Here is a 25,656-nt window from a genome sequence, read left to right as displayed (position 1 = left end):
GATCCTCCTGGGATTCAAATCCTGCCCCTGGGCATGTTGCAAACCTCACTGGCTATAAATTTTAAGTGATCTCAGGGCAAGGCAGAGGTTTCAAGAGTCTGTTTTGGCCCTACGGCATCACCGTTACAGGGCTGGGTATAACAGCAGAACAAGGGTAGTAAGAGGATGTGGAATTTTTATGGGACTACCCCAACCAGCCTGAGCCCTGAAACCAGAACAGCCAGTTCCTGAAGGCAAACAAACTGCATTATCCGAGCTGTCCCAGCTTCTAAAGCTGTAGCACAGACTCCGGTTAACCCCAAAAAGGTCTTTCTACAGAGGCCAGCTGAATATGGGGAAGTTTCATGACAAGATGATGCCATCCTGTGGCTGTTCGGAAATAGTGACTTCCCACAATGGCTTTCCAGCAGCCGCCAATTTGACTGCCTTTCCTGGTGAAAGAGGGGCCCATAATTAGGAGGGACAAGTAAACCCTCCTCAGAAACTGCAAATAAGGTGACTCATTTGCCTTTATCGCTGAAATACAAAGCTTATACCACTTGAGAGACTAGCCCCTGCTCTCAACTAAGACTCGGCTTTAGAAGGGGATCATGCTTCGCCTCCGAGGTTTGTACAGGAAAGAGCTGCTGGCCACAATCGCACCTGCTGGTTTTTAGAGCACAACGCTTACTTTTTTTACAGCAGCTCTGTGTGAGGCTAGTCCTCCGGTGCCCCTCGGTCACCTTCCTCATGTCTACAATATGCCCTTTAACTGAACAACATAGCGAAACCCGTCCTTGCCTACAGACAAGCAGGCAGCGGGGAGAAACCACTTCACCACAGTAAAGAACCCTCATCGTTTTCTGGTGTCCTTCTCTCATGCTCTTAGCACGGAGCCTGCAAAACTCTTCAAGTACAATTTGCCTTTCCTCTCCTCCCTCCATTAGTCTCCTCCTGCCCCCATACCGGGGCTTGGCTGTCCGAACGCAGCTCAGATGAGTCTCTGCCTGCCTACCCACACAAGTGGCACAGCACTGAAAGTACTATAAAGAATTTAGTACTCACCTTTGAGAGACGGCTCTCGAGCTAGCTCTCCTCAGCCAGGTCCTAGCAGCCATGGATCAGTTAATTGCTTTGCAGTATTAAGTCATGAAGAGATCACATAGTCTCCACCCCCATTTTGAAGCAAAGACCTAATTTTCACAGTCCCAGTCTTTCCACATTGCTCTGGCAACACTAAGGGCCTGGGTATTGCTCCATCTCTGTAAAGAAGGCTTAGTTTAACTGGGAAGAAAAATAATTCTGCCACCCAAAGCAAAGAAGACAAATATTTTAAGACCTCCTTTATTTGCAATTTTATTGCTTCCCCAAAGTCCAGGAAGGATTCTTTAAAACGTATTACTCAGCTTAGCAGTGGGATAGAAAAGGCCATTAAGACATAGGACAATCATGTTCCAGTCTGTTCAGGCAAGGAAGCCTTTGAGCAAGCATCATTTAGTGAGCTCATACTTCTTCCCTGGCTGTGGCTGGTGGTCCAGAATGTTAGTATCTGCTCAGGGAAAGAAAATAAAACTCACTTTTATGGTTGTGAGGAAAAGAAAAAAAAGCAGCCAAATGTGAAACCATGCACTGGGGCCCACCTGAATCTGCAGACAGCCTGAAAGAAAAGCCTGAGGGAGAGCATGCAGGATCGGTTTAACTCTGAGACACCCATTTTAGAGGCAGATGACAAGCGTTATCATTTCAGCATCACTAACCACCACACTGCTAATGAAAAAGCAGAAGGCGGCAGATGGGACAGTCGCATAGAGGATTTTGTTCGTGGTCTGTTCGCACGTCTTAGGCAAGCGGTACGCAGAGGCAGGCTTGGGATGGTGAGCAGAGCTTGGAAGAGTATAGCCCTCACACTCACCCTTGTTCTGGACCTCACCCAGGAGCGTGAACATTAACTCACTGCATGTCTCCTCAGTCTTTTCTTTGGGCTGGGAGACAAGAGGAGACAAGCAAAATACAGAGCAAACCACCTGGAGAGATGCGATACTGGAGGCTGAGGAAACCAGCCTGCAGACCTCACCTGGGTTAACGAGCCTTGCCAGCAGCCTGACATTTCCCAAAACCCAGCTCTTTGACTGGACGAAGAGTAGGGAATGTGCCCCAAATTATGAGGAGAAAGGAAAAACAGGACCACAGACCAAGACAGGGAAAGAGGATGCTCTCAGGAAAGCTCTCTCTGATGTAAATTAAGGAGCTCTTATTTTTTAGTGGGATCAAATTTATTTTTTTTGAAGTCTGATAGCACCAGAAAAGGACAGAATTCAGAAGAGTTAGCAGCCTGGGTTTTGAGAAACATCATGTGTTAAAACTTATTTTATGTAAAAGTTCGTAGAAGTCGCATACATTGGATCAAGCAGGTCCTTGTCATGTTTAGCCAACCAGGGGAGCTACAAGTCGAATGCTCCCTGCAAGCCCCCTCCCAGTCCCGGACAGATCGCCCATCAGGAGCTCCAAAGGCTGGAAGCAGGCTGGGCTGCAGATCCAGAGGTCTCTGGGTGCACGGCAGTCAGCAATTGTCTCCAGTGTATTGGAGAAAGCTGTCTGAATCTAACTTTGTTAACAAATACTCAATCATTATTTTTGGGAACTGTCCTACACAGAGTTTGATTTAAGCCCTGATCTTCTTCCTCTTCCCTGATAGAGACCTCTTCTTCCTCCCCAGGATTGGCTCATTACTGAAAGACTGAGGACGGATCTTCATCTCAGTAAAAGGGATGGAGAATTCATGGCCTTTCCATGGCTCCCAGTTCACCCCCTGGGAAAAGACCAAGGAATTTCTTTTATTAAAGCACCCAGGCCAAGTGATAGGAGTCTACCACTGCCCCCCCTCTAATAACCATTTAACCCCCCAATAAACAGAGATGCTGTTGTTCACCAGATTTTGACTGTAATTATAATCAGTCTTCCAGACACTCCTAATATAAATCAAATCTCTATCCAGTTTGGAACACAACAGGACTGAGCCATCTTCAAGCCCAGAATAAGCCTGTACAATGAGATGCACACCAAGGCATGCCCTGAAAGCCAAGGTATAGGCTACACCAGACAGTGAGCCAGCATCGTAGTGTGGCTCCTAGTGAGTGTTCTTTTATGGGTTCCCCTCACAAATCAAGACAGCTCCACCTCAAGTATCTCTGCCCACAACAATCAGGGGGCCATGAGCTCAAGTCCTCTGGATCCAGGTAGGACAGAGTAAGAGCTCTAAGTTTCCTTATAGATCATTTTCCTTTCAAATTAAATGAGTTAGGATAGCCTGGGCAATCTCTCCTGCTCCAAGGAGAGACATCCCACCCTTGTGTTTTCTCAAGGCTAGGGAGAAGAGCTGACCACCAGACAGAGCTCTACCACTCACCTCGCTGTGCTTGCTCTCCCCGTATTTCCCATTGAGGTTGGCCAAGTGGCAGTTCTTGTACCACCACGCACCATGGTGTGTCAGAGCACAGTTGCTGAGAGCCACATCATTGTCTCTGTCCCACGTTGTGAACTTCCAGCCATTGTGGTAGGTCATTGCATCCCCTAAGGGAAAGGATGAAAGACATGAATAGGAGTAAGATACTACAGTTGCTCAGCCTGAGGGCTTATACAGGCTTCAGGCAGGACACAGCAGGCCTGTCAGGGGAAAAGCAACAGCACAGGACAGGCCTGGACAATAATTTCTAAAGGGCTGCTATTAGAGGACATGTCCAAGGGCTTGATCCCCTCCAGCTGAAAATCTAAACCTTACAGCAAGAAGGTATGAAAGGGTAAGTGGAAGACTACGGACAAAACGGCAATGGTAAGGATTTACCAGTGGCAGAAGCCAGCACCAGGATGGCTACTGCCGTTGAGCAAACTCCCATCCTGAACAAAAGCCACTTTCTTTGCACTTTGCAGCTGGGGAGTGTCAGAAGGTACCCCCCCATCAGGTTACCTCATGGAAATGCTCCCCAGTCTGCTTTTTCAGCTGGTGTTTCCCTGGGTTACAAAGCCCCCTCTTCCCCGTGAAAAAGCAACTCTTTCTCCTGGCTTCAGCAGGAGATGGGCCTTTGCTTCCCTGTGCGAAGCAGAGACAGCACAAGTACAAGGCACTCCTCACCAGCATTGCCTCTGTAATTCCCCACCGACAGCCTGTATCTGTCCCTGCTTGAGGCAACCTGGAAGAAGTCATAGACAGCATAGACAGATTCGCTGGCCGTCCGCAAATCCACTCGGAGCTCATAGCGGATGGGGCTGCTGCTTGTGAGATTGTGCAGCTTGTCAAGACCTAGAAGAAAAAAAAAAAAAGAAAAAAGAATTACTCTTAAAAAGAAAAATCCTGTTCACCTTTGCAGTCCTAGACTCTCACCCTGTGGCCATTTTGGTTAAATCAGCTATTTCCTGCCTCCCTCCTTCCCTACTACTTGATGCTGTCGTGATACTTTGCCGAGTTTATGCTGTCTTATCTCATCTTCTGGCAAGAGACAGCAGCATGAGAAAAAACAAACAACCTAAACCAGCGCAAGACTGGCTGTAGCGCAACATTCTTCTTCCCCAGAACATTTAAAGACTCTTGCTCCAAACACCTTGACCTATTTTGTGCTGGATTCTCTGACCCACGCAGAGTTCACTAACAGAACACGACAGACAAAAAAATGACTGAGTACACCAAGTTTTGTGTAGTATCCCGGTCTTCGCATTTTCACAAATGCAATTTCTTTATTTCCCCTCTCACAGGAACACACAAGTCTGAAATAAACCTTTCCAGAGTTTGGCTTGCTCTGGGACTGCTCCAACGCCCAAAGATGTCAGTGGACATACTTAGTGGGCCTTTAGAGATCCCTCAATGCTTCACTGGCATTTCTAGGGAAGACACAAAAGCTGACAGCTCAAGACTGCAGGCTCGGGGGGTCGGATATTTCAGCATTTTGGTGAAATATCCAGCTCTTCACTGATCACACCCTTGTACTGTACCAAGCCAAAATTCCCCAGTGGGATCTCCAAAGCCTTCCACATAATTTTTCCAGCGTTTGTAGAAATCCACCTCACCAGTGCTCCGCCTCTGAAACACCTGCAAAGCAAGGATCGCTGAGTGAGAGTTCATGACAGGTTGAGGAGAGACAAGGAGGATGGGGATGAGAAATGCTCATCCCAATTCAAAACGCAGACAAAAAGGGGAAGCATTCAGGAACAGACAACTCTCACTGATGGTACACTGCTCCTGAGCAGGGTACACACAGGAACGCAGTTCCATTTTCTGACTGCACGTAAGCACTGGGGTAAATACTTAGTTGTGCAGATTTTACAGTTTACTTTCCACGAATGCCTATGGGCAGCACAAATCTGAGCACGTTCTAAACACTTAGACAAAACAGGCTTAGAGACAAGATCCACGAGACATTTGGGTTTCTAAACTTCACTAAAACCAGGGGGACTTGGGCAGTAACGCACAACAATTTATTTCAGTGGAGAAAATCACTTATCGCTGAAAATGGAAGGTGAAGAAGGGAATAAAGATATTTTTATTCGGTTGTTTAGGGAGACAGCTATCAGAGAACCTCAGATTCACTCCTTCATGTTCATACACATTCCTCACCTCAAAGCATCCGTGCTTCTGCTTCCAGATTCCCTTGAGCCACTCAACAACTACTGTGTGGTCAGGGTCCAGGTGCATCCTCACAGTACTAACATTTAAAATACTAACAGGCATCAGCTGAACTGTGTTAACTGTCCATACATGTAACCTTATACTGTGGTCAAGATGAGATAATATAGCTTAGTTAACTCATTATGAAAGGCAGTTAAGCTAAGCTGTACTACCTCATCTTATGACAGGGCTGAACGCACCCTCATAGACAACTCCCGTGACCCAACTGGCAAGAGGTGACACATTAAGCTGTCATAACTCAGTCATAGCCCTCAATCAGCAATAATATAAGCTTGTGTGGCATTCACGACCAGACCCCAGTATCCCACTGTCAAGCCTTTGACCTATTCAGCCTCCCACAGCATTCCTACTGACAGTCTCAGGGGGTACATCAGCATCCACCACCCTTCCTAAACATGCTACTCCATCACAGCAGGAGCTGACGCAGCACTGCACTAGAGCAAAAGGAGCCTCAGCTAACACCAGTACCAAGTCCACTTGATTACATTCATAAAAGAAATAAAGAGGAGCAGAGAATCACTCACTATCCACCCGCCTCCATCAGTGGTCATGTCACAGTACACCTGCATCGGCCTGCTGCCATCCCCGTTCAGGTAAATGGTGTAAATGCCACTGGAGGCATTTCCATTCTGCTGCGTCTGGCTGCAGTCCGTGGGATAGGGGTAGAGGAAGCTAACTGTGAGAACAGAGGGGGCAAAACATCACATCAGCAAAGCAGGCCATAGAGCTGGAGGAGGTATTTCACACCCTTAGGAATCTCCTAAGGAGAACAGTACTGGGAGAGAAGTAAAGAAAGCAGCAGCCCCCACTGTGCACTCACACAGTGCCCGGTTGCTGCTGGCAGCCCTCCCCACTGCCTGGGAGCTGGTACACAGATAGGGTCCCCAGAAGCTGCAAGAGATGTGGTCTTGGGTCGCAGGGAGGGCAGGAAGAGTTTGTGAAGGTGGGAGTGCCAGTAAACAGGGAGTTTAATTTCTCTGCATTTCACAATTTGTCCACAATTGGCAACCCCTGCGGGCACTGGCACAGTACGAGAGGCTCCCACAGCAAGCTGGTGTGAGATTTTGTTTGATTTTCTGCCATTCTGGTGTGCATTTCCTGACCTCCAAAAACAACCTGGGCAGCTACCCAATGCCACGACAGTACTTACATAGCTGTGTCCTACCATTACTAGGATGGTGCAGAAAGATCTCTAGTGTATCATCATCTCTCCTGCCCACTGGCAGCTCACCAGGAGGCTTTGTCCTGCACTTGGCTAGCAAGGTTTGCCAGCAGCACTGACCAGTATGGGCAATCTCCACTCACACTATCCCGTTGTGTTTCCAAGCCTCCAGATGGTGTGGCTCAGAATGGACTCCCAGCCAGGAGACACATCATTGACTCACTAGATGGTTTGCTTATGATCACATTGTTTCCCAGTGCGTCCGTAGAACATGAACTCTGTATATCTCTGACCTCTACCATAAAGCAGAACAGCTGCAGAGCACAGGGAGAAGTGCAACAACCAAGGCCAAGTCCTACCTGTTGAGAAGGTACTGTCTGTCTGTCTGCTCTGATGATCTCCCTTATAGGCCATCACAAAGATGGTATACCTCATTCCTTGTTCCAGTCCTTCCAGCACAAACCGTTGTTCACTAGGACTCAGCTGTACTTCCTGCCAAATAAAACAGATCAAAGGTCAATCCAACTGTGATTAGCATTTAGCTTTTCTGGACCGCAGTGGCTCATACTCTGCATGTATTTACGGGCTTTGCTTGTAGAGTTCAGACAGGCACATTCACTGTATATCCTTGAGACACAGAGTCCATCTCCTCAGAAGGAAGATTTGGGGCAAGGTCTCAAGAAACACTGTTAGGACACGGAGGACACTCTATCCCTCTTGAGTGCTGCCTTTCCAGGTAACATCAAGTTAGAAAAGAGGAGTGAAGAAGCAAACGTGTTCTCTGCACCTGGAGATCTGTTGGGAAGAGGCGTTCCACTGTCACAAAGTCCCTCCACAGCTTCGACTCATGACAGTAGCACATCTCCTTCCTTAAGCTCTCCCTCCCTGGGCTGTGGATAGCATAGATTTCCCCCTCAAAATTGTTTTTCTGTGGACCACATACCCACAAGACCCAACTGGCAGAGCCTGCAATCATAGGGGTGATTTCAGCAGGGTCTGCAAGGCTGAGGAATTCACTGTACCTTGCTCATGCCATCTCGACCCTGGTAGGTCAGAACGTAGCCATCAATCTGTGCTGCAGGAGGAGTCCAGGTAACCACACCAGCAGAATGAGTCACGTCTGATACATGGAGGTTCTTGGGAGGATCGATCTCTATTGAAAAAGAAAAGAAAATTCAAGTCCCATTGCATAAATGAAAGACAGCAACTGCAGTGCAGCGCTTAGGCTAAGCTTTCAATGCCTGATTCTATTGACTGGGAACTACTGAAGTCACCTAGTGACCTTCACAGCTAGCGGAAGCCTAGACCAAACATGGCAATGTTTGCTACAGATCTGTTTTGGGATGTTTTGCAAGCCCTGCAATTGGCTCAACTGTACAGGGCCCAGGAGCTCCATCAGTCTCATCTCTGAGGAGCATTCACAGATAGGTCAGGTTTGGTCTCTATGCCCCACTCCTGGAGCATGGCCCTAGTGTGGCCTGCTGAGAGCCCCTACCCCTTGTTTTCCTACCGCAGATGAAGAATGACTTCACAGGCTTTATTGTTGTCACGCTTCAGCCTTCTTTAGTAAATGCAGGAATACAAAGAAATCCGCGGCTTTACAGTTTAGTCTGTGCTGTACATTGGACACCAGCTCCTTCACTGACATCAAAGGCTTAGCCAGACTTTTCAGACTTTTCCTGTGCAGTCAGACTGCCCAAGTTCAGCATTACAAGAAGAACAGAATTATTTTCAAGCAATGCCAGCTCACAGCAGTTGTCAAAAAGCATCTGTCTTATGAGATGCCCACAACAGGGCTGCAGTGCTTCCCTCAAGATAAAAGCAATTTCTAAACCTCGTTTGGAAGTAGCAAGAATGGAAGAAGCCTCTCCCTAATTATCATCCTGTGCTTGCTATATTCTGGTGTTTTGGGAACATCTTAAAGAATTTAAGGAGTAAGGTTTGTCCTGCTTGCCAAGGAGTTGTAGAAAGAAGGTTCTTGGTGGGCAGTGCTGGCCTTCAGGGAAGAGTGCTCCAACCCTGAAGTACATCTGAGTTTATAGCAAACTGTAACTGCATAATTCATCTCAATTCCCTGTTCTTCCACAGAAGAAGTCCCTGTTCCTCTGGGGGACTACGGGCATGTCATTTAACTTGTCCATTGATTCAGTTCTTCTCCATATAAACCAGGCAACACCACTTTCTACACCTTGAAGAGTGCTAGGAAGATAATCATAACAATGATTATACTGCATCAGTGAAATATTACAGTTGTGAAAAGGCCATGGGGGAAGACAAGGCCAAGATACGTCTGTCTTAGATAAACGAGAAGAGTGGAGCAGTGTGTCTTCTCCCAGGAAACACTGTACTCCTTGTGTATAGGGTTACCACTTAAAGCAGATACAAAGGCAGAGAAGAAGGAATCAAAACACCAAATATAAAGGAGAACAACAGGGACAGGAACACCAATGTTCACACAGCATGTTGTTTAAAACACCAGCTATTCATTATAACTGAAAACCACCTTTCACTAGGCTCCTTCATTTGGGAGACCGCTAAACAGCTGCTTTAAATAAAAGGACACCGAAATCTTGTCAGAGTAACTCATAACTCATATACCTCCCGCTGGACAGAAGAGGGAGCTCAAAGGTACCAAATGCATCACAAGAAGCAAAGGATGGGAAGGGCAGCCTTAGAGAGAGTCCTGCAGTTTCCCAGCACTGCTCTTAAAGGCCAGTCAGCAGTTTCCATGGGTGCAGGAGACCGCAGAACAGACGGTTTGAATGCTAGGGAATCATCAGCCATCACCCTGAGTAAGAAAATGTTTTGGTTTTTTTTTTCCCCCTCAGAAGTTGTATTATTTTAGCAGAGGTGTCATTACTTTTGGAAATATAACACACACACAAAAAAAAGAGTATAGGTTTCTTTGTGCCGATATTTCAAAAATATCCCTACTAATGCTAAATGCATTCCCTCTCCCATCAGTTTCACTTCATGTGAAATTTCCAGGTGTCTCCATTTTCATTCCAGTTCTCAAAAAACCCCAACATTTCAATTTACTGAAACTCTCCTTGCATTTCTAGTTCCAGATAGGTTCAGTCTTTTGGCCTCAAGAGATCTCCATTCGTCCCCATCAGCTGCCCTTGACCTCTGTAAGCACTGGGGAACTGCTTGGCACCTTGCCCTAAATCCAAGCTTCAACTGTTCTATATCACACCAGCTTGATTCATAAACTAAGAAAAAGTACATTAGCAAGGCCAATGGATAGAGTGACCCTGAAGTGCTCCCAGTACACCATAATCCTTATGACCGACTGAACAGGGCAGATTTAAGCCTGCTTGGCATTCTCCTAGGACCAGTCTAAGGTCACAAGTCAAAGGGCAGGCCATTATTTTTAACTGTTCCCGATTCTAAAATGGCTTAACTTTGCTTGTTAAACCTCTGTTATTGTTAGGCTTGACAGCAACGCATGGAGCACCACATGCTTTTGATTAAGGACTAGTGAAATAAGCTGGGTACCATCAGCTGTCATCACTCTTCTATTACAACATCTGCCTCTTCTATAATCATCTATAGCAGCAGTCTCTGTTATGGTACTCTATACTCATGCACTTATCTTCAGAATGGGTTTACCACTGTGCATCTTCATTACCCAGTAATACAAAAAGAGATCATAAAATAACAAGAGAGTATGGGGTCCTTCTACCTCGTTTCCTTTCCCTTCTGCCCACAGTTACCTGTCAGCGTGTCAGTGCTCACTCTCTTGCTCTGCTTGCTTCCCAGCTCTGCCCAGAGATGGATGGTGTACTTCATGCCTGGTTTCAGTCCTGTCAGGGTGGTAATGCTCCTGCCCTTCCCCACTTCTATTTCCTTGGTGTCCCCATCAGCAGAAGTGTAGCTCACCATATACCTGTCTATGGGAGCTTGGACAGTATCCCAGGAGATGGTGGCTGAGTCCTCTGTCACTTGGTCAGTTACCAGATTCTTTGGGCTGTCCATTTCTAAGAAATAAAATGCAGAGTAGATTGTGTGAGTAGCTAAGAGACAAACATGTTCCCCTTAAAACTTTTGCTTTCTAAAGCCCCAGGGTCCTACCCTCAGGAAGCAAAGGATGACAGGGACTAACTCTTCTGTAGCTTTACTGGGTTCCCAGTGGCTAATCACTGCGCTTGCTATTGACAATGTAGAACTGGAGTAAGACAAGATAAGGGACTGAGGAACAGCCATCTTCAGACAGAGGCCTCAGGAGTAAAATACCAAGTAGAGATACAGGGAAGAATGATCGCGCAGAAGAAGGTCCAACTGAAATTTAAGGTTCATAAGAATTTAGGTCTGACACAGCCTCAAGAGAGATCCATTAGACCAGCTATTTGGGAGCATGCATGGCCCCGGAGTCCTGGCTGACACTGGGTACACTGAGGCAAAGGAAAAGATGTGAGAGAGAGGCAGGACCAACACTCTGCTCCCCTTTGTCAGCCTCCCCCTCAAATATCTCTTTTTGAGCTGTGCAGTGCCAGCAAGGTGTAACACTTCTCTACAGTATGACTGAGGGAAGAGGGCCTTGGCAAAAGAGGTGGCCAAAGGGGAACATAATCATAGCTAATTCACCGTGTGAGGCTACACCCCTCCTTCCATAGCTGCAAAATCACAAGCCAAAATTTCCACAGGTCACCCATGACCGTGTTTGTGCCTGCCCTCCTGCTCCGCTTGCTTCCTTTCCCAGCCCCCACACAGATGATGTACACCACGTCCGGCTTCAAACTAATCAGGATAGCGAGACCTGCGTCCTACTCCATCTCTCCCTCATTTCCAGGAAAAGCTAGCAGTGTCCTCTGCCAATCAGTCAGTCTTCAGCCTACCTAAGCAGCCAAATTCCGTAAGCAAAAATCTTGACTGTACAAAGTGGATTACTGACCGTTAAGAGACTTTTTCCAGACTCAAACTATTTGCTACCCTTTTATGTTACAAAAGATGACAACTAAAATAGGGATGTTTCCTTCCAAGTCTTGATTCATTGATAAACACCATTCTTATCAGTGGTAGTAGTTGAACTATCCTAAGTTTAAGCAGGGTTCAACAGCAGTAGCGTATACTGAGGGGCAGAGCTCAGCATACCTGAAGACCAAAACCAGCAGACAAAGCTAACAAGTGAGGATCACAGTGCTTTAGCAAGGTCCTGTGAAGCTTACACCGGGCTGATAGTTTCCAAACTAACAGAGCAGTCACTAGTTCCTAGAAGTTCTCTAGACTTGGCAGGAGGCACCATCTCTGTCTGAAGCTTGAAGGTGCCTTTGGCATGGATGGCCCTACACCATAGGTGACCACAAGACAAAACGCTGCCTAGTATATGCTCTGCAACAGGCCAGAAGAAAACAGGACAGAAGTTGAGATCACATCTGCAACATAGTGTCATGTAGAACAACAAAGATTCTCCTGGAATACCTGTCACTGCCTCAGTGCTGGTCCTTTTGCTCTGCCGGGCTCCCTTCTCTGCCCAGAGGTAGATGACATATTCAATGCCAGGTTTCAGTCCTGTCAGAGTCACGGTAGTCTCGTTCTTCCCCACTTCCATCTCCTCTGTGTCACCATCAACAGAGGTGTAGTTCACCATGTACCTATCTATGAGAGCCTGGACCCTGTCCCAGGAGATGGTGGCTGTGTTCTCTGTCACTTGGTCAGTCACCAGGTGAGCTGGGCTGTCCATTTCTGCAGAGAGAGTTAAAAGTGAAGAACACAGGCTGTCATAGTCAGGCCATACTGTGACACTCCTTCCCCTCAAGGGCCTTGCCAGTTTCTTCCTTTTTCAAGTCCTATTTCTGGGTCACACACTGATTGGACCTACAAAGCTGGGAGGTGTCAAGGTCTGAGGTGATTTGACTGGGGTCTGTCTTTAATCCTTACAGATTAATAGACTATAATCCTTATAGTCTTGACCTGGACAGAAGAGAGCCCTTGCAAAGCAAGATATTGTTACTTTCTTGTTTTCTCATGGTCACAAACCTCTGAAGCTCACATGGATGTCATCTGTCCAGGAAGTGAGAGAACAAGCAAAGCTCATTTGTTAAGAGACCAGGATGACCCAGGTACGCATTTACTCATCTTCCTTCAGCAAGTCCCCGACCTAGAGCATGGGTCTTGTAAACACTTGCAACAGCTTGCTGTTCAGACATTCAGCTTTACAATGTTGTTATAAACCAGTAACGCTCACACTGGGCAGATCACTCCACCTTCTTAACCAGAACTGGCTGCACAGGGGAAAGAAAGTCCTGGTAAGAACAACTGAGGAACAAGGATTCATCGTCCTAGTGCAAGAAAAGGCATCCTGCATGCTATTAATCTTTCTGCGCTTTAATTTCTTAATCTGCGAAAAGGAACAGAGCATTTCCCTATTCCATGATGAAGCATAAAAGAATTAACCAATTAAAATAAAACAAGACTATACAAAGACATAAGAGACACTGCTGCAAAGGCTTCATTTTCCCTAACCCCCATTAGTAATCACAACACAGCCCATTTGTAGTACATACAGGTAATCAGAACCTCTCTGTGATGATGTTGGACAGGTTTCACAGCAAGATGCACTAACCTGAAGACTTGATCTGTTAAGCCTGAATCTCCCTCTGCTGTGAAACTGTCTTGGGATGGACTTACTCAGTGTTAAGGCAAAGCTGGGCTGTAACTTATACTTCTAACAAAATCTATTGCCCTCTTACCTGTCACAGCCTCAGTGCTGGCTCTCTTGCTCTGTTGTTCTCCTTTTTCTGCCCAGATGTAAATGACGTAGTCCATGCTTGGCTTCAGTCCTACCAAAGTAGTGACATTCTTGTCTTTCTCCACCTCCCTCTCCTCTGTGTCCCCATTAGCTGAGGTGTAGCTCACTCTGTATCTGTCTATTGAAGCCTGCACTTTGATCCACGAAACAGTAATTGCATCCTCTGTCACTTGGTCAGTCAACAGCTCAGTTGGGCTGTCGATTTCTGTAAGCAAAAGTCACAATTACTAGAAGTTTTAGTGTAGTGCTGTGGTAATCACAACATCTAAAGACACAAACACAAGTTTTACAGGCAGAGGTAGTATATGTTTTATTAGACTATCAAATATATTTGGAAAAACAGACGAGCTTTGGGAAATGACTCTGTGCCCAAAGACCTAAAAAGGGCTTGTGTGTCCAAAAGCTGCTTGTTTTTTCCTCCAGCTCAAACTAGTAAATCTAATAGAAGTTTCACCTTTAGCTATAAACTGTGTTTTGATCATGTAAATAACTGACACTGAAGCGAGGCCCATTGGATATCACCATTTGTGGAGCCAAATCATTTTGTACTGTGGATTCAGTGCAAGGTAGATAAAAAACAAGGGTGCAAGTTGCAAGTCCTACTATTCTTGACACATTGGTAAACACACTTGCATGTCCATGCCAAGGTGACTTGCAGATGCCTCCCAAATTATTGGGGCAGCATTTCTTACGCTGGCTTATTCTGCTGCAGGCTCGAAACTCCAGGGCACAAATGCACAATCATCTGACAGCCACGCTGTAATTTACCACACACCAGCTTAGCTGCACTGTGATTGTCCACACATTAGCTATGGTAAAAGCTGTGATTTTCCACCTGTGTGTACTAATTTCACCTCTTTTGTGAGACAAAAATACATTACTTCTCATTTTAATGAAAGATGCTGAAGCTCGTTTGTGTCACCCCAGAGCGGCGCACACTGGGAATATGTATTTGAATAATCACAGCTCAGCTAGTTAGCAGTACGAGATGTTCACCTGTGGCAAGAAAAATCAAGTGAATGATTTTCTTGTGTGATATGAAAATGAAGTCATATGAACATCAAGCTTGTTCTTTAGTTATAATGGCATTGCAGCTGGGTATGGGCTGTGCCTGTATGCATATGCAGTTCATTTAACTCCTTAACTCCCTGGGTCGTCCAGGAGCTCACTGTATCAGTGATAACATGGGCTGGCTTGAGATAATGGACCAACTTGAAAGTAAGTGACTGACTGAACTTCATAATTAAGCATTTGACTGATCCTTACCAATCCCCTCTGGGTGGGAACTTCAGACAGTCCTACAAGTTCCCCGAGGCAGTTCCTGTTGTGTCTAGTCTGATTTATACACTTAAATGTGTAGGTTAACATCCTGAGTGGAGCATCCCAAACACTCCCCCAGGTAACTTGGGCTGCAGAATTACAGACTGCACATACATAAGACATGTGCAAATCATCAGCAGAAACTGCTCCTGTACACACAGCCACATTGGACCACGGCTGGCTGGATTATAAGAACTGAGCAAAACCAGTGGTTCGAGGAGTTTCCCAATCTAGTTGCAGATCCTGCTGAAAGTACCCTTCCAGTGGAGACCCCCAGCCACCGAGAGACAGTGACCAAATGTTCTGTTCGGAGGTTTGATTTTCCATGTGATTCTTATCTTACGCCATGATCCCAATAAATTTATTTTTCCTTTTTAACAAACGCTCTGTCATGACTATCAGCGAAATGCATATCAGCCCCCATCCTGCTGGGAAAGGCCACAACAGTCACCCAAAGAAAAGCTTAGAGGTGGTTTATGGCATTGTAAAGGCAAGGCATGAATTACACGTTCCAATTTTGGCTGTGTTTCACCCTTCTCTGTACTGACAGTAACTGGTGCCTTGCCATAGGACCTGCTCATAACAGGACTCAAAATAAAGAGTCTTCAAGCTGAGCTGGAGACCTGTTCAGCCACACTAGTAAGAATGACATGAATTTTTTGCCTCCCTAAAAACCTGTGCAAAGCAGGAGAAGCTTTCCTAAAATAAGTAAAATTGATGAAGGAGTTTGAATTTCAAACTCCACTACCTCCACTGCTGCCACTACAACTTACCTGTCACGGTGCTGGTGCTTGCCTTCTTGCTCCTCTGGGGTCCCTTCTCTGCCCAGATGTGGATGACATATTCCATGCCTGGCTTCAGATCCAGCAAGGTCATGGTGTCATTTTCACTCCCCACCTCTATTTCCTTGATGTCCCCGTCAGCTGAGGTGTATCTCACCATGTACCTGTCTATGGGAGCCTCAACTTTATTCCATGAGACAGTGGCTGAATCCTCTGTCACTCGGTCAGTTGCCACGTTGGTTGGGCTATCAACTCCTGAGGGAACATTTCAAAGTGCAGGATTAGGGAACTCCAGCTGAATTAAACCACTACAATACCTGTCACAGCATGTGCACGTTTCCTTCATTTTGCCTTGCTGCTTTGGCCAGCTAAACCAGAGTCACACAGGTTCCCCCTACAGCCCCTTGAGAAAGAAACGCACCCATGACAAACCAGCATGGTCAGAGTGGGGAGAAAGCAGAACTAATCTACCATTTAGATGAAACTTGCCATTTTTATCTGCAGGAAAAGCTTGCAGGCTGCCTGCTTCACCTTCCATGGGTACCGACTTGAGCATTACCTTCTCGCTTGCCCTCCTCACAGCACCTTTCTCTACCTCCAGGGTCAGCCATTTGTTGCTTCTCCCTTTCTGCCTACCCTGCAGACCTGTCTCTCAGACTCCCCCAAGACTTCTGCTATTTTAGGTGGTGAATCAGAGTTTAGCGGTAGCTCTTGCAATAGCTGGTATTTGTCTTAGTTGCAGCTCCTAAATTCCAGGGGTTACATAAGAATATGAGCAGGATTACTCATTGTGAATTTTTTTTTTCTTTCCTTTTTGAGAAGTTTTGCAGTCCCCATGTATGTGAAGAACAGCTTGAAAACACAAGCCAAGGGTGCTCCAAATAATCAAAATCTACACAGGGAAGAAGAGCAACCTTACAATGGCAGTGTGAAAGTTGTAGGTTTTGTTGTTTTAAATAAATTTTCTTTTAATGGAATAATTTACAATACAACCTCAGGAATGTCAGGCCTGATTTGGGATTTTCAGTCTTTGGATGCAGCACGCCTACCTTTTTGTAAGAGAGCTGAATTTCAGAGTTTCCAGATTTGTATAGGTAGAATAAGAGTTCAAAATTCTTCAAGCCTCTCTTTTGCAATATAATACCTCAAAAATATTCTGCCACATTTTGAAGAGCTTGCAGCATCCAACAGAGCTTGCAGAACCAACAAGGTTTCCAGATCTGCTTTAACATTCAGGTCTGGAATGGTTAGGCTGCCAGTTACAGGAAAAATAACAGTCAAGTAACAGTAGCACCTGCCAGGCTTTCTGAGTCATACTGAGCACACAGTCAGAGCAGGAGTCAGCTTAAGATGCTTCTGCGCTCTCCCTCTGCTGGAGATGACTACATCTGACTCGGGCTCTGTTACAAGATAAAGCAGTCCAAAGCTTCAACCCCTAAGGGCCAGCAAGTAGCTGAAGCCTCTTCAGAGGCTTCACTCCACATGCAAGAGGCGAAGACTCAAGCTACCACGGAAATGCCAGGGCTGTGCCACTGTGCAGCCCACTGGACAAGCACAACTTCACCTCCGTGGGGACAGGCGTATCAGACCACACAGCGGGCTGGGACTATAGCCCCCAGTGGAAATGCAGGCCTGGCAACGGTGTGCCAATCTGCTCCTCAGTCCAACTGTTCTGTTCAGCCTGGTGAACAGAAAAGTAACGCTGGAGCCAGGCAACACAGGAAGGAAGAAGAACTTGTCATCCTCCTTGGTGCTTCTGGGCTCAGAGACCGGACAAATCAGCAGCTAAAAGCTGTGCAGCAGTCAGTGGCAGCTGCCCAGAGGATCCATGAGGAAGGGCTATATCCAGACTGCAAATAATGTGTGCTAGGTTTAAGCGAGGTCATCCTGTCAATGATCTAGTTAGGGAAGTCACGAACCAGAAAACTTGGGACTTACTGCTGGACCTAGCTCTGAGCTTCTTTGAGGGTTGTTATTACATACAGAGGCCAGCTTACTATGCTTATCTTGTGTCTGGCTGGAGTCAAGTTAAGGATGAAGTTACCGTAGATTTAAAACCAAGGTAAAAGACTGAGCTAGGGCTAGGTTTAGTGTTTAATATACAGCGTAGACAAGCTTAAACAAGATATAAGCAGACCTAGCTGCAGGTCATGCATGAAGAAGCAGTCCACTATGCACTTTTCATGCCATGATCTTGACAGATCTGTCCCCGAACACTGTAGTAACATCACTATCATAAAAGAAACTTCCCACGTACCAGTCCTACCACTCACTGAGGATGGTTTCCCCTCTTTATTGTCTTTCACAGGTATGATGGTGACCTCGTACTCTGTGCCAGGTTTCAGGCCTACAGGGAGCAAAAGGGAGCATTATAAACTATTAGGGAAGACAGTAATTTTTCTTAAAGAAAGCTATTTTGTTTAGCCTACTTAGTTCTTGGTTTGTAGCAGATAGACATCTAAACTTTAAGTTCCTATCTGAACTTCCTTTTGTCTTGAGAATGCCTTGGTAGCACTTTTGGTCCAGGCTTGCCCTTAGGGCATACACTGACATACACAGTAAGTAGGGATTTCCATAACATGAGTGTTACCAGCTACTAATAAGGATGGAATTAAAGCTGAATGAATACACCTTGAAACTTGCTATCCACAGGTCTTAGAAAGGTCTTAGAAGCTTTCTCCCTGTGGAGACAACCATCATTATGGGATAGGGGAACGCCGATAGATCTCACCCTGGCCTACGGCAGGCACGAGGTGAAGGAAAACTGGCCATCCACACATGAAGGAAGAATCACCTCAGGAATACGGTCTGACCGTCAGTCGCTCCTGCCACTTCTCCCTGCCCCGCCCAGTCTGGAATACCCACAAGTACTCACCAGTCATGATGTGCCTGCTCTTAGGGTCATTGCTTTTGGGCACCATGACCTGCTTCTCATCCATGTCCACCAGAGATCTGAACTTCAGCTTGTAATAATCCACATCTGTTGGTGGGTTCTCCCACTCCACTTCCAGGGAGTGATCCATCTCCTCTGTCACCCAGATGGCTCCGAGTGCAGACAGAACTGGGAAGGACAGCAGAGGGCCATGAGGAAGCAGGATCAGCACCAAAAGGTGAATACAAGATCGTAAGTTGCTAAACAGGCCCCCTCCCTCCCCAGTCGCCTGCTCTGAGACCTGAGACATTTTCCTGAGCCAAACTGAAGAGTTAAGCAAGTACAGCACAATCATCATTTCAACAGGCTTAGTTTTATCCATGGTAACACTCCAACTCAAGAGTTTTCTGGCTCTCAGCTCCCACCTGTTGTGCTAGAAGTAAGAAAAATGTTAAAATAACCAAACTTTTCACTGTTTTTGCCAAGTGCAGGCAGACAGCATACTATCAGCTGCTAACAAAATGCCATTTCAGTTCTAGAGAGAATGTGTCAAATATGCAGTCCTTCCATACCCAGCCTCCTAACAGCAATAGCATCAGGCTCATTCAGTCCTGGGAAAAGACTATGAGGAAAACTCGCTGCTGCAGGCACGTTTGGCAAATTAGTACCTAGGAATGACATCCTGCCTACTTTAATGTCCCTTCCGCATCCAGACGAACAGTGCATTATTCTTAATAACATGCTGGCCTTATCTTGCATGCATCCATTCCTGCTTCTGGAAGTAGGCAATGTTATGGATTCCCTGGAATTCAGGGGTGTCAATGCAAGTAGGATTTGGATGAGATAAAGGGAGAGACAGGAAATTTGCAATACCTTCAGCCCCAAGGATATGGATCTGGAAACAGATTCTACAGAAGAGAACGAAGGCAAAAAGATGCAGCTGACACTGGGAGGAGAAAGTGCTCTCCTGCACTCAGACAGGATGTTACAAACTTGCAAAGTCAAACCATTTGCTCCACTTGTTTGAATCTAACTTTAAAGATCTACAGTTTCTGACTCTGAAGAAAAAGACTGCCTGCTCCTACCTGTTCTTGCTTCTAGATACTTGGGCTCACTGGCAATCCCCTTCTTCACATGGCGAAGCGTGACATTATATGTGGTGTCAGGGTGGAGACCCACAATCTCATAGCTGAGCTGCTCTTTGGGCACATGGAATTGCTTCACCAATGTCTCATACCCTACTGGATAATAGCTAATGAGGTAATTATCCACATCAATCATTTGATCCCAGCTGACAGCCAGAGATCTCTCTGTGGAGTTCAGCAGCTGCAGGTTCTGAGGAGCAAGCACTAGAAGAGAAACAAAGAAACACATTGCAATGAGGATAATGTCTTAGCATTTGGTCCAGGGCTCACATGACCAAGCAAGAAATTTTTTTCAAACCTATTTTGAATATAAAGAGAATGCAGAACTGGAACTCCCAGTCTGTGGTCATCTTGGATTTGCCCATTTCTTTCTGCCCAACAGTATATCATTAAATACAAATGAATACTGCAGTCAGGAACAAATACAATAATTTCCTGGACTCTTCCTTCCAGCTTCTAAACCCACACTGGCATGAGGAAAACTCTCTCATAAAGCTGTCCCTTTCAATGCCTCCAGGAAGAGAAAGAAAAGCCAAACCTTCTTTTTGTATCACTGTCAGAGTTATTTCAAAATGTCATCTAGTCCCCAGAGCTGGGGAACACAGCTTCTCCACAGTAGAGGTAGAAAACTGAACTTCTATACTGATGGAAACTTACCCTTGGTGCCTCGAGGAGACCTGGCCAAATCAGCGGCACATAAATTTCAGGACACCAACAGTGCTTTCACTGTTTTGCCACAAGACAGACAGCTCATCAGTGTCTTGACGCAGCCATGCAGGACATCTATCAGAAAGTCTACCCAAATTTAATTGCAAGTAAGCACATCATAAAGCTGGTAGACGATTTCATCAGTTTATTTCATTAGTAAGGCACTAACCGATAGCAAAACATAGATAGCAAGTGCCTGTAAAAAGGCACAGGTCAGCAACATTAGGTCAGATAACATGAGATTCTTCTTACTTGAAAGGCAGCATTCAACCCCTTGTGCAATTCACAGCTCTCACCAAATTCTACCCTCAATACATGCCTGCCATTGCTTATGGTGAAAACTTTGTACAAAATGTGAGAACGTTCATCCTGCCTCTCCTTGTGATACGGAAGCTGGATTTGAATAATCCAGCTTAGCAGTAGAATAACAAAGAACCTAAATACGTAATACATATGATGTGGTTTTTATCCCCTGTCTAAGCGTAGTTCGGAAGAGGATTGTATCTGCTTCTCTGAAGAGGAGAGATGTGGCATAAGAAACCAGCATCATCTGTTCAGGACAACGCCTAGGACAGTTTGTGTTTCGGAGCAGGACGTTTTGACGAGGGGTTCTTGCAAAGGCGGTGACTCTCTAGCCCAGGGGATCCATTTTTGCAGAGTGGTTTTTTGCTCTGCCCTGAGATGCGCCAGAGCCGCCACCTCCTGCCGAGGTGAGGAACCCGAGCGCTTCAGGACTCGACAGAGCCAGGCTGGTCAGGGCCGGGGGAAGCGGCCCCGTGAAGGCGTGAAGGGGAAGGAGGCGCTGCCTGGACTCGGTAACCCCCAAAAACCTCCTCCTCCTGCCCTCTGACAGCAGAGGACCTCCTAGCCTGAAGCAAAAGGGTTCATCACAGGCACAGCACTAATTGCTGAGGTGAATGAGGGGGACGGGTGGTTGTGGGCAGTGCCAGAGTCCATCTGGCTTTCTGCTTGCGCTCATCAGTCTCTCCCATCAGGCAGCTTCTCCTCCGGAAGAAGGCTAAGGCCCTAAGGGCTGAAGCAAGCGGGAAAGGAGCCACACGGTTGTAGATCCAGCGCTGGGCTGAGAGCTCGCACGGGGGCTTGTTGGGAACCCCGGCTCCCCGGGAACAGCAGAGTCCTGATTTGTTTTCCTTTCCAATTGCCTGATTAACAGCATCAACACATCGACTTCCTAGTTAAACTAATATTGTGCTAAGATACCAAACAACTGTTTTTGTGGATACCCTTGTTTTAAACTGCTGGTTTATTCGTCTTCAGATATCCCACAGTGCTATTTTGGCGTGCCAGTAAACAAAGTCCAGAAAGAGCACAGGCAAATACCTGCTGTTCAACATGTCCTTGTCCTCTAGTTCTCCTTCACAAGGAATTGCAAGACATTAATTATACTGTTGCATGCTTGATAGTAACTTCTAGATGTTCAGACATTCCAGTTACCATGGCAATATACAACAAAATATGTCATTTCATGATCTGAGACACATAAAAACATAGTAATAAATAACTAAAACCAGTGCTCAGTGTAAACGTCCCAGGATGCAGAAATCTAACCCAAACTGGAACAGAAAAGGCAATTTGACAGCTATCGGAGAGGAGCACCTGGCTACAGATACTGAGATAGGAACTAGTTGCCTTTGGACTTAAAATAATTAAGGAGGAGTGGAGGTGTAGTGCTCAGAAACAGCTGCAAAAAGGATTGTGCAATATTCATTAACTCTGTAGTGCTTGCTCACTCTGATACTCAGAGAACAGAGGCCACTTTCACAGCCTGTAAAACAGCTGCAGATGTGTAAGAAGAGGATCCAAGGCGGGACCTAGCCAGGCCTTCGGGAGAGGCTGGCTGGGCAACACTTCTCTAGGAGAATTATTTCTGCTCTGGGAAAAACAATTCTGCTTACCACCTTTGTAAAGGTGCTGCCTCCTGAGCAGTAAATCCTGGTCTACTGACAGGAGAGAAGAGTGCTGGAGCCACAGAGAAAATCTGAATAGTGTGGAAGGATAAGGAGGAGTAAAGCTTTGATGCAGAACTCTCGTTTGGATGAAGAATTTGAGCTAATAATCTTTTAAATAAAAGGTGAGTCTCTGAGCAGATAGGTCAGGCCTGAGAGGGATGATCCGGAGCAGAAAGGACCTGCCAGTAAGGTCACTGCAAACCCCTGCTGAGCGATACCTGGTGCTCAACCTGTGGCTGTTACCTACTTCTCCTTCCTGAGGGTCTGTGAAAGATTAGACTTAGCAGTGATGTGCTGAGAAGGAAAGGCGGCTTCCAGGGTAAAAGGCTGAGTGCTGAAGCCCGGAGTATCAACTTGCAGTTATAGGGAGATTATAGGTTTTTCGGAATAGGCCCAAGCCATCCAGCTTTAAGCAGAAACTGCTGGACACACACCTCAAGGAAAGCACTGCCAGGCCTTCTCAGGCAAATCTTACTACCTTGTAACAAAGCAGGATAAGGAAGAGTTTCCCAAAGACCTCACTTCAAAGGGAGGTTATTTAAAGGATTTATGCATCCTTTGTCTCACAGTTTTTATCAAATCAATTACCTTGTTGGCAAGCAGTGCACACTGCAGCAAACATGACTTTTACCTTCTATTGTCTCATTCGTATGTCAAGAGACAGACTCTGGCTCCCCCTGTAATTACAGGCTGCAAACCCAGTTTTGCTCTCTTGTTCAGCTGCTACACGCAGGCTTGTGCTAGCGCTACTTTTAACTGCATTTCCACCTTTCCCCAATTCAGAAATGTTTCCCAGGCAACTCTCGAAGACGAGGACCAGTCAGCAATCCCTAGCCCAGCAGGAGCTCAGAGAGGAACATGGTGACACCAGGCTTGGCTTACCTACAGGATTAACCAAATGTTTATGGGAGGTAGAGGGGGAAACTCAGAATGAAAGAAAGAAGGGAGAAATAACTCACAGGCATGTCTTACCCTGGGAGCAGTCGAGGCCAAAGAAGCCATTGTGGCAGTAACACTCTCCTGTGTCACAGAACCCATTGCCACTGCAGTCCCCAGGACATCGCTTCTCGCTGCAGTCCTCTCCAATGAACTCCTCGTAGCACCGGCAGACCCCTTTGGCTGTGTCACAGATGCCGTTGCCACTGCAGTTCTCAGGACAGAGCTGCTGGCTGCAGTCCTCACCAAAGTAAGGCTCATCACAGATACAATTCCCGCTGTCGCAGCGCCCATGGCCGCTGCAGTGGCTGGGGCAGGTGGGGCGGGAGCAGTCACTGCCCTCCCAGCCCTCAGCACACTTACAGCTGCAAGTCTCATAGAGGAAAGTCCCATGGCCGCTGCAATGCGAGACACCTGGCCAGAGCAGCACCAGGATGTACAACAGCAAGTGTGACACACAGATGAGAGGGGAAAAAAAAAAAAAAGAAAAAATTAGGAACATAGCAATGGACAGATAGTGCAACGGTATGTTCAAGGTCATTAAAGGGAAAACATAAATATCACTGGAAAATATGGGCTGAAAAAGACCTGAAGACATCACCTTGTCCATCTGCCCCAGGTCCGAGGACGGACCAGCTCCACCCTTGCCTTTCCCAACGCATTTGTCCACAGTCGCAGGAATGCAGATTCCACGACCACCCCAGTCACTTAGAAAGCTTTTCGCAGCCTCTAACCTGAATCTTCCTGGCTGTAATTTAAGCTCACCATTTCTCACCACAGTTATTATGAAGATGGAGAGCACATTGTTCTCATCTGCTATACACCTTTATTTTTCATGTAAGAAAAGACTTAGCCCTTCCCCTTGTCACCATTCCCCAAACAACATCAGTTTGTCAAATCTTTTCTTCAAGGTCATGCTGTATAAACCTTTGATCACAGGCAGAGCCTGTGACCACCACAAAACATCATCATCATCGTAAACTCTGCTCTTCTTTTAGTCAGTTATCAAGGAGGAAATAAAAAGACAAATTCTCAACAACTGCAAAATTCTGGAAGCAAAAATGAGAAAGAAAAAGTCAGCAACAAGAAGTGCCTCACTCGTCTTCCACCCTCCCCTCCCCCAGAAATTCCTCCATTGAATCCTCCCACCTATGTGAAACTCGGGAACTGTTCCCTTCCACTTCTGGGAGATACACGGGGAGACTTCCCCTGTGCTGGTTCCAAAAATGGTATGTACTACCACATTTTGGGACCTTCAGATTTCCTTTCACATCACAGAAACCAGAGCACCATCCCATCTGCAGGACTCAAGCATTTCGCTCACGGAGAACTCCCATAACCTTGACAAATGGATTCCAGTCCCCAGATCTCTGCAGTAAATAGGCTGTACCTGGGATGTAAGAACATATACTGCAATTGTTACTTACCTTGGCTTCCCCCACAGCACTTCTGAGGGCTGCAAACTTCTCTCAGCTTTGCCACTTCTTTCTCCAGCTTCTCCATCCTCTCAAGCAGACCCTTAATGTGGGTCAAAGTTTCACAGTCCCCTTTGGGTGCGTGCACATGGATGTTGTGCCTAAAGATGACATTCTGCTCTTCATTTTCCTCGGCCTCTCCAGGATCTAGCTGCACCTCACTGTCCTCTTCATGTTGTAATGGATCTGCCTCCACCTTAATCTGGGAGGATGTGGGCAGGTCAATCTTGTAGGAGTGGCTGAAGGATATTTTTTGACCATCGCTGGTGCAGTTGCGAGACGCAGGTTGTTGAATGGCGGATGTCTGAAGAGCACAGCACAGCAATACTCCCACTGGGAAGATAAGCCAGCTCTGGACAGGCATCTGGTAGGCTTTCAGAGGAAGCACTGACCCCTCAAACAGCACAGCTGCTTTCAAGAAGAAGAAAAATGTAAGAAGCGTGATCATAAAGCTGGTTTTCATGATTTTCTAAAAGACAAATTCTCTGGTTTGCCCTGACTTAATACTAGGTTGGTCAGTACCTGGAAGAGAGTCACACTGGATGAGTTAGATGATACAAAAAAGCTTCAAGACCCCCCCTGACCAGGAGCTTTAAGTTTGCAACTTTCAAGTGAGACATAGTATTATGATCCATTGCAATTATTATTTATGCCATAGCACTTCTCATGTCCCTGCAGTTACAACAGACACTGTACCAGTCTCCCAGCTGTGATCTGGATTACTGATCATCTTTTTGGCCATGGTAAGCTCCAGCCGCCTGCATGGTTTTCAAGTAGAAGCTTGATAACTACGCTGATGCTGTGTGCATGAGAACTTCAGAGAGCTGACATTGATCTTTTGGTACAAGAAGTTTGGGGGACAGTTTTGCTCACTTTACA

At 46.2% G+C, this 25,656-nt stretch overlaps 1 protein-coding gene across 1 annotated transcript; it reads right to left on the bottom strand.

Annotated features, from left to right (window-relative positions):
• Positions 1–2,641: 2,641 nt before the first annotated feature.
• TNN (tenascin N) lies at positions 2,642–25,141 on the bottom strand. The gene is made up of 16 exons (XM_009819755.2): positions 24,730–25,141; positions 23,339–23,716; positions 19,629–19,892; positions 18,547–18,732; positions 17,929–18,018; positions 15,663–15,926; positions 13,511–13,774; positions 12,240–12,503; positions 10,535–10,798; positions 7,841–7,971; positions 7,178–7,310; positions 6,181–6,332; positions 4,963–5,059; positions 4,109–4,276; positions 3,386–3,549; positions 2,642–2,788 (listed from the first exon to the last, which is right to left on the bottom strand). Exons 1-16 carry the CDS (start codon positions 25,139–25,141, stop codon positions 2,642–2,644), a joined length of 3,378 nt encoding a protein of 1,125 aa, XP_009818057.2.
• Positions 25,142–25,656: the final 515 nt, after the last annotated feature.

Source organism: Gavia stellata, chromosome 10 (assembly GCF_030936135.1).
Source record: "Gavia stellata isolate bGavSte3 chromosome 10, bGavSte3.hap2, whole genome shotgun sequence".
Taxonomy (NCBI): domain Eukaryota; kingdom Metazoa; phylum Chordata; class Aves; order Gaviiformes; family Gaviidae; genus Gavia; species Gavia stellata.
Note: the sequence above shows the minus strand (reverse complement) of the source record. Positions and strands in the feature narration are given on the sequence as shown.

Excerpts from the sequence above, each read along its gene's own strand:
- TNN (XM_009819755.2), bottom strand. The coding sequence starts at position 25,141 with ATGCCTGTCCAGAGCTGGCTTATCTTCCCAGTGGGAGTATTGCTGTGC. Across the intron at positions 23,717-24,729 it reads GTGCTGTGGGGGAAGCCAAG|GTGTCTCGCATTGCAGCGGC; the intron begins GTAAGTAACAAT and ends TGCTCTGGCCAG. Across the intron at positions 5,060-6,180 it reads CTGATGGAGGCGGGTGGATA|GTGTTTCAGAGGCGGAGCAC; the intron begins GTGAGTGATTCT and ends CTTGCTTTGCAG.